The following is a 16,606-nucleotide window of genomic DNA, read 5'->3' as shown; positions in this document are numbered from 1 at the left end:
TTTTGAATAACAACAATGGCAGGGAAATCACTTGGTTTGAGTTATTTAGAGTGTGTGTGTGTGTTTACTCGTGGGTTCGAATCTGTGTGTCTTTGTCTACGAGTGAGTGTGTTTCTGCAGCTCAGGTAACTCACGGGCATAGTAGGCGTGTGTGTCCTCCATATTGGACTTTTCGCGGAAGCTGGCCAGCCCGTAGTCAGTAATCTTCAGAACAAAGCGACTGTCCACCACACAGTTGGAGGACTTCAGGTTACCATGGGAGACGATGACGCTGTTGTGAAGGAAGGCCATCCCCTAGAATCAAAGACAGTGTGATTCACAAGGTATGCAACCAGTGGATGACCCTGTGTAAAATGTTTCGGGAACTGTCACACATGCTTTAGGCCAACGAAATTGCATTTGCTGAACAATCTACAGTATGCATTGTAAGTAAATAACCAACAATTATGTACCCTCCCATTAACTTCCATTGAAGATGTGCATAGCTTCCTTTGCAAAGTACGGAGGTAGCCTTCTCACGACAGCTATCTCTGCTAGAATGCACATTGAGGGGCATTAAATCGAGGCTAACTCAAGTAAAAGCCGTGAACTCGTCGTTCATCATTCTAACCAGGACACCAGGAGGTGTCAGACACCATCCGTCTACCCTTCGTTATAAGCATCGCACAAGCCTGGCTGCATGCATCTACAAAGCCTGGACAATCCCAACTCCTGCTGCAGGCAATACACATGACGGGTTGGTTGGATCTGGTGTAATCCCAAACATCTATATTTGTATCCCAAAATATATGATACAAATCAGCGTAAGAGCATGAAATAAAGTGAGAGGTAACATGCTTGGCATAACTTTTTGTATTGACAATAAATAAAAAAACCTGAAGTAGTATGATAGAATAAATATTATTTGAATATTTTCTACCTCTCCCCTAGCACAACGTTAGCCCCCATACTGTGAATATAACATTAAGTATCAGTACAATCAATACATATATGCCCGTGACCCCGTTGGTTGAGAATCCTGGACCAATCGCAACTTAATCACAAACCTCCTCCTCTCTGTCCTCCTACAGTGTCTTATGTCTTTGTTTAAAACCTCTGAATGGAGGATGAAGGATGGAGAAACACCTTAACAATGTCGTTGATGAGAGAGTATCTGAACATCCAGTCCAAGGTGATGGTCTCGCTCTCCATAAGATCCTGCACAGCACAGCACATGAACATAAACATGACAATTTACACAGACACACACACACAAATATTCAGAACATATTTCCAATCAGCCAGACATGAAAGTCACCCAGAGGTTAATAATCCCAGTCCACAATGCTAACATCAGAATATACATGACATGTCATACTCCTTTCACACAGGCTGTCGGTATTCAACACATGTAGCCTAGAGGATGAACCAACCATCTCAAGACCCAAGGGTTGTAATTGTAGGCTAGATGGTTCATGAATTCATTGTGAGAATGTGTGATGAGGGAGATAAGAGACCAATAGGGGTTTTGGTTCACAACCCTAAGGTTAGATAAAGTTAAAGAATAGAATGGAATAATATAGAATAGAACAATTAGATCCTATAGGCTGTGTGAAGTACCTGCAGGCTGCCCCGGGGGCAGTACTCTGTGATGATACAGATGTTGGGAGGATCAATACAGGCTCCGATAAAGCGAGTCAGGTGCTCGTTTTGAACATCACGGATCTGGAGGAAAGAAGATTAACATCAATACCAACATACTAGCAACTGCATATATAATCACCAACATACAAAAGCATTTACACCTGAGACAAGTATACACCTTACAACATAATGAGTAGACAGAATACTAGAAATGACATTGTTGCTCTGGCAACATGTTTACAAGCCTACTGAATAAAACCCTCACATGTTTAAGCTCAAAGAGCACCATCCTGGTGAGCTCGATGCGCTTCTTGTTAGTGACGTACTTAATGGCCGCAATGTTTCCCTGGAAAGGAGGACACATTAATTAACACAATATTTCACCATGATTTTACTATCTGTGTCCGTCGGTAATATGGGGTGATGTAAAATGATTGTAATTCACTTGTAATCCCGACTCCAAGGATGTAAACTATGCAAATGCCCAGGTGAAGCCTATCAGAATCCCGGGACGAACACTTCTCACTGGCAAATATTGGGTCCCAATATAAAGGCTTTATATAGCATTCATAAAGGCTTCATAAGCACTACATAAATGCATCACAAATAATCTGTAAGCGTATGTCATACACTATAAATGGTTAATAAAAGGTGACAATCATTCCTACTGTAGAGCAAATCGCCAAATGTGACATAACACACTATGTATGTTTATACACTGTTTATAGCAGGGGTTCTCAAAGTGTGTTCCAGGTACTGCAGGGGGGTCCGTGGACAGATATTTTTTGTGTGAATATTACTAACGACAACAGATTGAACTCATTTTGGCAAAGGGATCTGTGGAATACGTTTAGAGGGCGTACTGCAATACAATGTAATATTATTCATCTACAATGTATGTTATTAACCCAAGGCAACATGGAACCTGGGAGGGTCACCGGGTTATTAGTATCCACGGTTCTCAACCAATTATCAAGGTTTTAACTGAATACTTCTTGTATTCCCCAAAAATTGTTTTTAAAACATAAATGCACTGTAATTTAAACTTCAAAACTATAAAGTTTTCTCTCTGCCTCATGGCAAAATACATGGAATTGCAGGATATTACCTATAAATATCCTTTAAAGCTGAATCAAAAAAAAAAATCTCTGCCCCATGACAAAATGTGTCAAACTGCAGGAAATTAGCTTGAAAACGGCAACATTTTCTCTCAGATTCTTAAGAGGCGGGATTTAAATGTCATCCCCAAGGCCCGAGACTTGGTTCGTCCGGCACTGCCAGAGTCATAATCATACTCCTTTTATGATATTTGTATCTCACTCCAGTTGTGTTCTGATTATGAGGGGTCCCTGATGAATTTGCTATCATAAAAGGGATCCCCAGCCCCCCCAAAAGTTTGAGAACCCCTGATTTATAGAGTATGTCATACGCTTATAGATGATTTGTGAAGCATTTATGTAGTGCTTATGAAGCCTTTATGTATCCAACTACTGTAGGTATCACTACACAAATCCTTAATAAAGCAAACATCATAAGCATTGTCAGTCTATTACAACAATCCCTGTGTAAAAGGACAGACCTTGTAGTAGCCAGTCTTGGCGTAGATCTGGAAGTTTCCGTCCATGGTCAGGAGGGAACCATAGTTGGAGCCTCTCTGTGGACCATATAGAGACATAGACATGTGTCCTTTTCAACAGTGTGTTTCCCTGTGTAATTGTGTAGGTGCACTGTATTTCAAGCCTCTATATGCTGTACGTGTGTGTTTCTCCGTGCAGTACCAGAGACAGGGTGAGTCTGCTGCAGGCCCTGCGCATCACTTTCTCCAGGTCGCTCATCTGCACATCCTCCCACTGCACCCGCCAGAGCTGAGCGGCCAACTCATTCTCCAACTTCAGTTTCCTGATGGAGAGGGTGTAGGGGGGGGGGATGAGAGAGGGACAAACAGGGAGAGAAGGTGGAAGGTGAGAGAAAGGGAGACAAAGAGTGATGGAAAGAGGAGGCTTGAGAGAGGTTCAGAGAGAGAGAGAGAGAGGGAGAGAGAGAGAGAGAAATAGGTAGAAGGATAGAGTATAGAAAGGAGGTGAGGATGGTGGAAGACAAAATTGTGTGAGGGCGACGGAGAAAGAGAAATCAATAAAGAGAAAGAGAATGAGAATCCAGAATAAAGGACAGAGAGATTAAGGAGAGGGATGGATGTGTTTCAGCGTGAGTGTACACTGTGTAGGACTGAACCTCTACCCACACAGGCCATCAACACTCCAAAATCAGAACCTCTATCACCCACCACCAAACTGTATTCACACACACATTTCTCAGAAACAAATGCAACCTAACTATAGCATTGGGGAAGGGATTAATTAATTGAGTTTGGATAGAAATGTATATCTGAGCTCTATTATAGTGGGTGACCTGATTGGAGTGTCGCCCCTCAATTTGTGAATACAACTTAATTGAGTCATCATTCACCAACAGTGCTGCCTGTGTGAAGTTGTTCAGACAAGTACCTTGATATCACAGGCGGCTGGTTGCACCTTAATTGAGGAGGACAGGCTCATAGTAATGGCTGGAACGGAATCAATGGAATGGTATCAAACACGTCACACACATGGTTTCCATGTGTTCAATACTATTCCTTTCACTCCATTCCAGTCATTATTATGAGCCGTCCTCCCCTCAGTAGCCTCCTCTGCTTGATCTAACATTCTTTACTGTAATGGAACATTATGTAAGAAAAGGTCAAAAAGTCACTATTCATGTGTAGTAATAACACATTTATGTTGTTTAAAAAAAAATCTATGAACATAAAAACACATCATACAGTAGCTTCCATTTATTTTAAGCAATACATTTTACAGATAGACTAAGTAATCCATAGATTAAGTCATTCATATAATAAGCACTTATTTTACAAGAATATGAAAATAAACATTCATAACTGTATTCGCCTACTGCTATGTGCTATTCAAATGTACTACACGTTGCTCTATTTTATAACGTGAAAAAAAAGTGGAAAAAAGGGTCTGTAATTTTACAGCACATTTAAAGGGATTCTTTGGGATTTTGGCAATGAGGCCCTTTATCTACTTCCTCAGAGTCAGATTAACTTGTGGATAAAATGTGTATCCATTTAAAAAGGAAGTTACTTTCATGAGCCAATGCTAGCTAGCATTAGCACAATAACTGGAAGTCTATGGTTATCTGCTCGAGTGCTAGTAGATACCCATAGCACACTAGCAGATACCCATAGAGTGCCAGTCATTGCGCTAACGCTAGTTAGCAATTGTGCTAGCGCTAGAAACATAAAAATGGTATCCACAAGTTCACCTGACTCTGGGGAAGTAGATAAGGGTCTCATTGACAACATTTTGAAGTATTCCTTTAATAAAATGTGAAATATCGGAATTATCAGACAAAAGTAAAGATTGAGGATAAGTTATATCAAACACAAAGTGACTTCAGCATAATTATTGGCTAGAATATGTCACTGAACTTGAACTATTTCACTTTTCACCTTTCAAAGTTAACATAAATCTCTATAAAATGTAAAAACATATTGCTTTTTTATATTTGATACAGGACATAATATACTTTGACCTTAGGCCTGATATTCCTCTAGAGAAAACTATTATTTAGAAAGCAAGGTATACTTTCACCTGGAGTTGCACTCAATGTTAAACAATTTTATCACAAGACATGACAAGCTATAAAGCAAGTGACCTTTTCAGCTGCAAGACTGATGGAGCTGGAAACAGGCCAGAGAGCAGGGTCAAAGGGCAAACACGGGGCTGGAGGTAAATAAAAACACTTTTCAATGGAAAACGAAAATGAATGTTTTTTACTAAAACAGGTCCAGGTAGTCCCTCACTGTTTCTGTCTGTTTATTTCTGTGTGGTGCCTAATGAACATGACCCTGGTGGTGAGTCATCACTGAAGAGGAGACAGAAACACTTTTATTCGTTCCTTCTTGGCCTGGCAGTGATCTCCCTGTAATGTGTGAAGAAAGAGTAAGGAAAAAGAGGGCAGAGGAAGAAAGATAGTGAAAAGAGGAGCGTCACAGGGTGAAGAGGACAAGAGAGAGATAGACAGAGTAACAATGTGGGTAAGAAAGTTAAACAGGGAGGCAAAAGCATACCATGATTGTAGAAGGTAGAAAAACAAACAGAAGAGGAAGAGATGGGGGGGATAAAATAGAGAAAAGGAAAGATGTGCAGAGTATGGGAAGAGAGTGAACAGAATGGCGAGAGCAATAGAGGATGGGTGGAGGAGGGGTCGGGAGTGGAGGGGTGGCATAAGAACCCATAACCATTGACCAGTGTCTTGCTCAGGGAAGGGGTACACTGTACGGTAAAAAAAGGGGTACCACTGACCTGTAGATGAAGACGGTGACGGTGGCGATGATGATGAAGATGAAGCACACAACGATGGCCACCATCTGGTGCATAGTGACAGTCCCTGGGACGAAAGAACAAACTTATGTTATTGAATTCTATGAAGTTATACCCAGGGCAAATTCAATAACATCTGTCATAGTATGTGTAGCATATGGCAATGTTTTGTTCATATAGCTACTACAGTCCCATAGGGAGGAGCATTGACCTAGCTTGGTCCGTGTTTGGCCGGAGTAGGCCGTCATTGCAAATAAGAATTTGTTCTTAACTGACTTGCCAAGTTAAATAAAGGTTAAATAAATCAAATAAATACATTAACATTTGAGTCATATACAGAGCAGACCCTCTTATCCATAGCCACTTATAGCATGTGCATTCAGCTAAGGTAGGTAAAAATAACCAAATAATATAAGTTGCTTAAACAAGTAAATAAATCAATTTAATATAGCCATCACAATAAAATCTATTATTTAATTAGTTGTGATAGGCTTCTAAACCTGAGAATGTCTTAGAAATCAAAACATAAGGGCTGCATGACGCAGCTGTATAAAGCCATATCTATGAGAAGTATACGGCCATAAGCAAACAAGAAAATGCTCATCCAGACGCGGCACTCCTAGTGGCCAGGGACTTTAATGCAGGCAAACCTAAATCCGTTTTACCTAATTTCTACCAGCATGTCACATGTGCAGCCAGAGTAAAAAAAAAAAAACTCTAGACTACCTTTACACCACACACAGAGACGCATACAAAGCTCTCCCTAGCCCTCCACTTGGCAAATCTGACCATAATTATATCGTCCTGATTCCTGCTTACAAGCAAAAACTAAAGCAGAAAGTACCAGTGACTTCCTCAATACGGAAGTGGTCAGATAACGTTGATGCTACGCTACAGGACTTCACTGACATTGTCAACCGCTCCCTGAACGAGTCTGTAATACGTACATGTTTTTGGCTTGGCCCCTAAATCCCTCACAAACTTTTACAGATGCGCAATTGAGGGCATCCTGTTGGGCTGTATCACCGCCTGGTACGGCAACTGCACCACCCACAACCGCAGGGATCTCCAGAGGGTGGTGCGGTCTGCACAACGCATCACCGGGGGCAAACTAACTGCCCTCCAGTACACCTACAGCACCAGATGTCACAGGAAGGGTAAAAAGATATCAAGGACATCAACCACCCGAGCCATGGCCTGTTCACCCCGCTATCATCCAGAAGGCGAGGTCAGTACAGGTGCATCCAAGATGGGACCGAGAGACTGAAAAACAGCTTCTATCTTAAGGCCATCAGTTTGTTAAATAGCCATCACTAGCCGGCTTCCACCCGGTTACGCAACCCTGCACCTTTGAGGCTGCTGCCCTATATACATGGAATCACTGGCCACTTTAATAATGGAACACTGGTCACATTAATAATGTTTAAATAATGTTTAAATACTGCTTTACTCAACTCATGTGTATACTGTATTCTATTCTACTGTTTTTTAGTCGCTGCCACTCCGACATGGCTTGATCTAATATTTATATATTTCTTAAATCCACTCTTTTACTTTTAGATTGCGTGTATTGTGAATCGTTTTTAAACACTACTGCACTGTTGGAACTAGGAAAACAAGCATTTCACTACATCTGCGAAATATTTCATGTGACCAATACAATTTGATGTTTCAAGCAGACCACCATAGTCCCTGTGCCCAAGGAAGCGAAGGTAACATGCCTAAATGATCACCACGCCATAGCACTCATGTTGGTAGCCATGAAGTGCTTTGAAAGGCTGGTCATGGCTCACATCAACACCATCATTCCGGAAACCCTAGTCCCACCCCAATTCGCATAACGCCCCAACAGATCCACAGATGACTCAATCTCAATCGCGCTCCACACTGACCTTTCCCACCTGGACAAAAGGAACACACACCTATGTGAGAATGCTGTTCATTGACTACAGCTGAGCGTTCAACACAATAGTGCACACAAAGCTCATCACTAAGCTCTGGACCCTGGGACTAAACACCTCTCTCTGCAACTGGATCCTGGACTTCCTGACAGGCCGCCCCCAGGTGGTAAGGGTAGGCAACAACACATATGCCATGCTGAACCTCAACACTGGGGCCGCTCAGGGGTGCGTGCTTAGTCCCGTCCTGTCCTCCCTGTTCAACCATGACTGCATGGCCAAACACGACTCTAACGCCATCATTAAGTTTGCTGACAACACAACAGTGGTAGGCCTGATCACCGACAACGATGAGCCTATAGCGAGGAGGTCAGAGACCTGGCAGTGTGGTGCCAGGACAACAACCTCTTCCTCAATGTGAGCAAGACAAAGGAGCTGATTGTGGACTATAGGAGAAGGCGGGCAAAACAGGCCCCCATTAACATCGACTGGGCTGTAGTGCAACGGTTCAAGAGTTTGAAGTTCCTTGGTGTCCACATCACCAACAAACTATCATGGTCCAAACACACCAAGACATTCGTGAAGAGGACACGATAACACCTTTTTCCCCATCAGGAGACTGAAAAGATTCGGCATGGGTCCCCAGATCCTCAAAAAGTTATACAGCTGCACCATCGAGAGCATCCTGATCTGTTGCATCACCGTCTGGTATGGAAACTGCTCTGCATCTGACCATGAGGCGCTACAGAGGGGAGTGCGTATGTCCCAGTACATCACTGGGGACAAGCTTCCTGACATCCAGGACCTATATACTAGGCGGTGTCAGAGGAAGGCTCAAAAAATGGTCAAAGACTCCAGTCACCCAAGTCATAGACTGTTCTCTCTGCTACCGCACGGCAAGCATTACCAGAGCGCCAAAAGGCTCCTTAACAGCTTCTACCCCCAAGCCATAAAACTGCTGAACAATTCATAAAATGGCCACCCAGACTATTTACATTGACCCCCCCCCGTAATTTTTTTACGCTGCTGCTACCCGCTGTTTATCATCTATTTATAGTCACTTTACCCGTACCTACATGTACAAATTACCTCGACTAACCTGTACCCTCGCACATTGACTCAGTATCGGTACCCCCTGAATATAGTCTCGTTATTGTTATTTTATTGTGTTACTTATTTTTACTTTTTTTTTTTTTTACTTTACTTTATAAGGTTATTTAGAACTTTACTAAATAAAGATTTTTAGTACATATTTTCTTAACTCTATTTCTTGAACTGCATTGTTGGTTAAGGGCTTGTAAAGTAAGCATTTCACCGTAAGGTCTACTACACCTGTTGTATTCAACACACATGACAAATGCAAATGTATTTGATTTGATGCAACTCTATACATGGGCTCTGATCCTTTCCCTTCCAGCAGGGAGAGAGAGACAACTGCATTGCTGCTATGCGTTGTAGCAATAAAGGCAGGGGATATCTAATCAATGAAAGATGGAATTTAAATTACAGAAATGAGAAAGAAAAGTTACAACGACCAAAAGCCAACAGGTAGGCTGCAATCCACCTGTATACCCCAACCCCGGCCAACAGCTCCGCACCCCCCGCAGCAATTGGCCCAAGCCCCCCCGCTTCTCCTTCACCCAAATCCAGACAGCTGATATTCTGAAAGAGCGGCAAAATCTGGATCCCTACAAATCATCTGGGATAGACAATCTGGACCCTCTCTTCCTAAAATTATCTGCCGCCATCATCCGCCGCCAAACCCTAAAACTAGTCTGTACAACCTCTCTTTCGTATCGTCTGAGGTTCCTAAAGAATGGAAAGCGGCCGCAGTCAGACACTCTAGACCCAAACTGTTATAGACCTATATCAGTCCTGCCGTGCCTTTCTAAAATCTTCGAAAGCCAAGTTAACAAACAGATCACCGACCATGATCGAATCCCACCGTACCTTCCGTAATCCCACCATACCTTCTCCTCTATGGTTTTCCGAGCTGGTCACGGCTGCACCTCAGTCACGCTCAAGGTCCTGAATGTTATCATAACCGCCATCGATAAAAGACAGTACTGTGCAGCCATCTTTATCGACCTGGCCAAGGCTTTCGACTCTGTCAATCAGAGTCTGGTTTCTCTAATGACTGCCTCGCCTGGTTCACTAACTACTTCTCAGATAGAGTTCAGTGTGTCAAATCGCAGGGCCTGTTGTCCGGACCTCGGGCTGTCCTCTATGGTGGTGCCACAGGGCCCCCATTCTCGGTCCCACTCTTTTCTCTGTATATATCAATGATGTCGCTCTTGCTGCGGGTGATTCTTTGATCCACCTCTATGCAGACGACACCATTCTATATACAGTTGAAGTCGGAAGTTTACATGCACCAAATATGCCAAATACATTTAAACTCAGTTTTTCCACAATTCCTGACATTTAGGTCAGTTAGGATCACCACTTTATTTTAAGAATTTCAAATAATAGTAGAGAATTCCTAGTGGGTCAGAAGTGTACATACACTCAATTAGTAATTGGGAGCATTGCCTTTAAATTGTTTAACTTGGGTCAAATGTTTTGGGTAGCCTTCCACAAGCTTGAATTTTGTCCCATTCCTCCTGACAGAACTGGTGTAACTGAGTCAGGTCTGTAGGCCTCCTTGCTCGCTCACGCCTTTTCAGTTCTGCCCACACATTTTCTATAGGATTGAGGTCAGGGCTTTGTGATGGCCACTCCAATACCTTGACTTTGTTGTCCTTAAGCCATTTTTCCACAACTTTGGAAGTATGCTTGGGGTCATTGTCCATTTGGAAGAACCATTTGCGACCAAGCGTTAACTTCTTGGTGACAGGGGGGCAGTATTGAGTAGCTTGGATGAATAAGGTGCCCAGAGTAAACTGCCTGCTACTCCGTCCCAGATGCTAATATATGCATATTATTAGTAGTATTGGATAGAAAACACTGAAGTTTCTAAAACTGTTTGAATGATGTCTGAGTATAACAGAAATCATATGGCAGGCGAAAACCTGAGACAAATCCATCCAGGAAGTGGGAAATCTGAGGTTTGTAGTTTCATTTAAGTCATTGCCTATCCAATATGCTGTGTCTATGGGGCCAGATTGCACTTCCCAAGGCTAAATGGCAGACGTCAACAGTCTTTAGAAAGTCGTTTGAGGCTTCTATTGTGGAAGGGTGTCGAATAAGAGCTGTTTCAACAAGTGGACTAGGCTGAGGCCAATCAGTTGTTTACTGTGCGGTCACGCGGGCGCGCCATCCCTTATTTTTCCTCTGTAATGAATACACTATTGTCCGGTTGGAATATTATTGAAGATTTACTATAAAAAGACCATAAAGATTGCTTGTAAACATTGTTTGACATGTTTCTACAAACTGTAATGGAACTCTTGACTTTTCGTCTTGATTTTTCGATCGCGCATTGTGCCTTTGGAATCGTGAAGTAAACGCGCGAACAAAATGGAGGTATTTGGACATAAATAGGGACGTAATCGAACAAAACAAACATTTCTTGTGGAAGTGGGAGTCCTGGGGGTGCATTCCGACGAAGATCAGCAAAGGTAAGTGAAGATTTATAATGCTATTTATGACTTTTGTTGACTCCACAATTTGGCGGGTAACTGTATGGCTTGCTTTTGTGGCTGAACGCTGTTCTCAGATTATTGAATATTGTGCTTTTGCCGTAAAGCTTTTTTGAAATCTAACACAGCGGTTGCATTAAAAACAAGTTTATCTTTAATTCCATGTAAAACATGTATCTTTCATCAAAGTTTATGATGAGTATTTATGTTATTTGATGTGGCTCTCTGCAATTTCTCCGGATGTTTTGGAGACATTTCTGAACATGGTGCCAATGTAAACTAAGGTTTTTGGATATATATATGAACTTGATCGAACAAAACATACATGTATTGTGTAACATTGAGTCCTGGGAGTGTCATCTGATGAAGATCGTCAAAGGTTAGTGATTAATTGTATCTATATTTCTGCTTTTTGTGACACCTCTCTTTGGTTGGAAAATGGCTGAATGCTTTCTGTGACTAGTTGCTGACCTAACATAATGATACGTTCTGCTTCCGCCGAAAAGCCTTTTTGAAATCGGACACTGTGGTTGGATTAACGAGAAGTGTATCTTTAAAATGGTGTAAAATTCTTGTATGGCTGAGGAATTTTAATTAAGAGATTTCTATTCTTTTGAATTTGGCACCCTGCAATTTCACTGGCTGTTGGCGAGGTGGGACGCTAGCGTCCCTAACGATCCCAGAGAGGTTAAGTCCCTGACTGATGTCTTGAGATGTTGCTTCAATATATCCACATAATTTTCACGCCTCATGATGCCATATATTTTGTGAAGTGCACCAGTCCCTCCAGCAGCAAAGCACCCCCACAACATGATGTTGCCAACCCCGTACTTCAAGGTGGGATGGTGTTCTTCGGCTTGCAAGCCTCCCCCTTCTTCCTCCAATCATAACAATGTTCATTATGGCCAAACAGTTCCATTTTTGTTTCATCGGACCAAAGGACATTTCTCCAAAAAGTATCTTTGTCCCCATGTGCAGTTGCAGACAGTTGTCTGGCTATTTATGGCGGTTTTGGACCAGTGGCTTCTTCCTTGCTGAGTGGCCTTTCAGGTTATGTTGATATAATACTGGTTTAACTGTGGATATAGATACTTTTGTACCTGTTTCCTCCAGCATCTTCACAAGGTCCTTTGCTGTTGTTCTAGAATTGATTTCCACTTTTTGCACCAAAGTACGTTCATCTCTAGGAGACAGAACACGTCTCCTTCCTAAGCGATATGATGGCTGCGTGGTCCCATGGTGTTTATACTTGCATACTACTGTTTGTACAGATGAACGTGGTACCTTCAGGCGTTTGGAAATTGCTCCCAAGGATGAACCAGACTTGTAGAGGTCTACAATTGTTTTCTAGGGTCTTGGCTGATTTCTTTTGATTTTCCCATGATGTCAAGCAAAGAGGCACTGGGTTTGAAGGTAGGCCTTGAAATACTTTTTTTATTTTTTTATTCCAAGATGGCATAGCAGTTCAGACGTCTTTTGTCCTCGTCTTGTCGTGTCCCGTATATATATATATATATATATATATATATATATATATATATATATATATATATATATAAATAAACTTTTTTCACATACCTTTTTATATATATTTTTTAATTTTCCATAAACTCATCTTCAAAACACTCTCCTGCAACCCGCCTCACCAATTTATATTTATAAAAAAGTATTATTTACCTCAAATCTGTAATCCTCCAAGAAGCTAGCCAGAAATTAGCCAGAAGCTAGCAAGGAGCTAGCCAGAAGCTAGCCAGAAGCTAATCCAGAAGCTAGTTAGCTTCTTTACTGGCTAATCGTTAGTATTCAGCTAACCACGGTTTGTGGTCATCAGCTATCCTTTAGCTCGAAAATCTATCGCCAGTTTTGTAAGGCGCAGCGCGGCACGGGACAGAACATACCGGACCAATTTTTCTCTCCATGTCCCTGGATTTCAACCGCTAACTCTGGACATTCATACCTGGATCTCACAGCTAGCTAGCTGCTATCCGTGTGACTATCGGCTTTCGTCGATTCCGGAGCAAACATCAATTATTCCGGAGCTAGCCAGCTGAAGAGTTCCATCAATCACTCCTGGGCTACAATCACCTATCCGGACCCGTTTTACTGCCTACGCGGAGCCCCACCGGGCCTTCACAACTGGACTGCCGACGTTATCTACCCGAAGGAGTTATCCGGCTGGCTCCTCCGTCGCGACGTTACCTGAACGCCCATATGCGGCACGCTAACCGTTAGCTGTCTTATCGGCTGCTATCTGAATAGACAATCGGACAATTTATTTATTTATTTATTTATTTTTCTTCTTGGGCCTCTATAACTATATCTATTGTTTTTTATTGTTTTTTTTGTGATTTGGATTAATCCCCTCTACCACACGGAACCCCACTAATCTACTGACGGAACGCAAGAGGTGGCTAATAACAGACCTCCATCCTATGCTAGCTTGCTACCGATGGCCTGGCTAGCTGTCTAAATCGCCGTGACCCCCAACCAACCTCTCTACTCACTGGACCCTTTTGATCACTCGACTAAGCATGCCTCTCCTTAATGTCAATATGCCTTGTCCATTGCTGTTCTGGTTAGTGTTTATTGGCTTATTTCACTGTAGAGCCTCTAGTCCTGCTCACTATACCTTATCCAACCTATTAGTTCCACCACCCACACATGCAATGACATCTCCTGGTTTCAATGATGTTTCTAGAGACAATATCTCTCTCTTCATCACTCAATACCTAGGTTTACCTCCACTGTATTCACATCCTACCATACCTTTGTCTGTACATTATACCTTGATGCTATTTTATCGCCCCCAGAAACCTCCTTTTACTCTCTGTTCCAGACGTTCTAGACGACCAATTCTTATTGCTTTTAGCCGTACCCTTATTTTACTCCCCCTCTGTTCCTCTGGCGATGTAGAGGTGAATCCAGGCCCTGCAGTGCCTAGCTCCACTCCTATTCCCCAGGCGCTCTCTTTTGCCGACTTCTGTAACCGTAATAGCCTTGGTTTCATGCGTGTTAACATCAGAAGCCTCCTCCCTAAGTTTGCCAACCCGGATGTTCTAGCTGTGTCTGAATCCTGGCTTACAATAAGAACACCTCCTCCCAGCTGCCCACTGCACTGAAGATAGGAAACACTGTCACCACTGATAAATCCACCATAATTGAGAATTTCAATAAGCATTTTTCTACGGCTGGCCATGCTTTCCACCTGGCTACTCCTACCCCGGTCAACAGCACTGCATCCCCCACAGCAACTCGCCCAAGCCTTCCCCATTTCTCCTTCTCCCAAATCGGTTCAGCTGATGTTCTGAAATAGCTGCAAAATCTGGACCCCTACAAATCAGCTGGGCTAGACAATCTGGACCCTTTCTTTCTAAAAGTATCTGCTGAAATTGTTGCCACCCCTATTACTAGCCTGTTCAACCTCTCTTTCTGAGATTCCCAAAGATTGGAAAGCAACTGCGGTCATCCCCCTCTTCAAAGTGGGGGGACACTCTTGACCCAAACTGCTACAGACCTATATCTATCCTACCATGCCTTTCTAAGGTCTTCGAAAGCCAAGTCAACAAACGGATTACCGACCATTTCGAATCTCAACATACCTTCTCTGCAATGCAATCTGGTTTCAGAGCTGGTCATGGGTGCACCTCAGCCACGCTCAAGGTCCTAAACGATATCTTAACCGCCATCGATAAGAAACATTACTGTGCAGCCGTATTCATTGATCTGGCCAAGGCTTTCGACTCTGTCAATCACCACATCCTCATCGGCAGACTCGACAGCCTTGGTTTCTCAAATGATTGCCTCGCCTGGTTCACCAACTACTTCTCTGTTAGAGTTCAGTGTGTAAAATCGGAGGGTCTGCTGTCCGGACCTCTGGCAGTCTCTATGGGGGTGCCACAGGGTTCAATTCTTGGACCGACTCTCTTCTCTGTATACATCAATGAGGTTGCTCTTGCTGCTGGTGAGTCTCTGATCCACCTCTACGCAGACGACACCATTCTGTATACTTCTGGCCCTTCTTTGGACACTGTGTTAACAACCCTCCAGGCAAGCTTCAATGCCATACAACTCTCCTTCCGTGGCCTCCAATTGCTCTTAAATACAAGTAAAACTAAATGCATGCTCTTCAACCGATCGCTACCTGCACCTGCCCGCCTGTCCAACATCACTACTCTGGACGGCTCTGACTTAGAATATGTGGACAACTATAAATACCTAGGTGTCTGGCTAGACTGTAAACTCTCCTTCTAGACTCACATTAAGCATCTCCAATCAAAGTTAAATCTAGAATCTGCTTTCTATTTCGCAACAAAGCCTCCTTCACTTATGCTGCCAAACATACCCTCGTAAAACCGACTATCCTACCGATCCTTGACTTCGGCGATGTCATTTACAAAATAGTCTCCAACACTCTACTCAGCAAATTGGATGCAGTCTTTCACAGTGCCATCCGTTTTGTCACCAAAGCCCCATATACTACCCACCACTGCGACCTGTATGCACTCGTTGGCCGGACCTCACTACATATTTGTTGCTAAACCCACTGGCTCCAGGTCATCTATAAGTCTTTGCTTGGTAAAGCTCCACCTTATCTCAGCTCACTGGTCACCATAGCAACACCCACCAGTAGCACACGCTCCAGAAGGTATATTTCACTGGTCATCCAACACCTCTTTTGGCAGCCTTTCCTTCCAGTTCTCTGCTGCCAATGACTGGAACAAATTGCAAAAATCACTGAAGTTGGAGACATATCTCTCCAACTAACTTTAAGTGTCAGCTTTCAGATCAGCTTACCGATTGCTGCAGCTGTACACAGCCCATCTGTAAAGAGCCCATCCAACCAACTACCTACCTCATCCCCATATTTGTTTTTCTGCTCTTTTGCACATCAGTATTTCTACTTGCACATCCTCATCTGCACATATATCACTCCAGTGTAAATGGCTAAATTGTAATTACATCACCACTTTTGGCCTATTTATTGCCTTACCTCCTTACTTCATTTGCACACACTGTATACAGATTTTTCTATTGCGTTATTGACTGTACATTTATGTATCCCATGTGTAACTCTGTTTTTTTGTCGCACTGCTTTGCACTGCTTTATCTTGGCCAGGTT

General features: G+C 42.8%; 1 protein-coding gene across 3 annotated transcripts in view; it reads right to left on the bottom strand.

The window, feature by feature from the left end:
* The window catches only part of LOC110488277 (atrial natriuretic peptide receptor 1), a 118,819-nt gene that overhangs the window by 12,810 nt on the left and 89,403 nt on the right, over window positions 1-16,606 (bottom strand). For all 3 annotated transcript variants that reach the window (XM_021560440.3, XM_021560441.3, XM_090228375.1), the window contains 7 exons: window positions 5,991-6,075; window positions 3,402-3,522; window positions 3,203-3,277; window positions 1,889-1,969; window positions 1,600-1,704; window positions 1,126-1,197; window positions 135-294 (listed from right to left, as the gene is read on the bottom strand). In XM_021560440.3, the coding sequence (XP_021416115.1) occupies window positions 135-294; window positions 1,126-1,197; window positions 1,600-1,704; window positions 1,889-1,969; window positions 3,203-3,277; window positions 3,402-3,522; window positions 5,991-6,075 (699 nt within the window). The remainder of the gene's footprint in view (window positions 1-134; window positions 295-1,125; window positions 1,198-1,599; window positions 1,705-1,888; window positions 1,970-3,202; window positions 3,278-3,401; window positions 3,523-5,990; window positions 6,076-16,606) is intronic.

Source organism: Oncorhynchus mykiss, chromosome 30 (genome assembly GCF_057628025.1).
Source record: "Oncorhynchus mykiss isolate SJ-2025 chromosome 30, ASM5762802v1, whole genome shotgun sequence".
In the NCBI taxonomy this organism is placed as follows: domain Eukaryota; kingdom Metazoa; phylum Chordata; class Actinopteri; order Salmoniformes; family Salmonidae; genus Oncorhynchus; species Oncorhynchus mykiss.
Note: the sequence above shows the minus strand (reverse complement) of the source record. Positions and strands in the feature narration are given on the sequence as shown.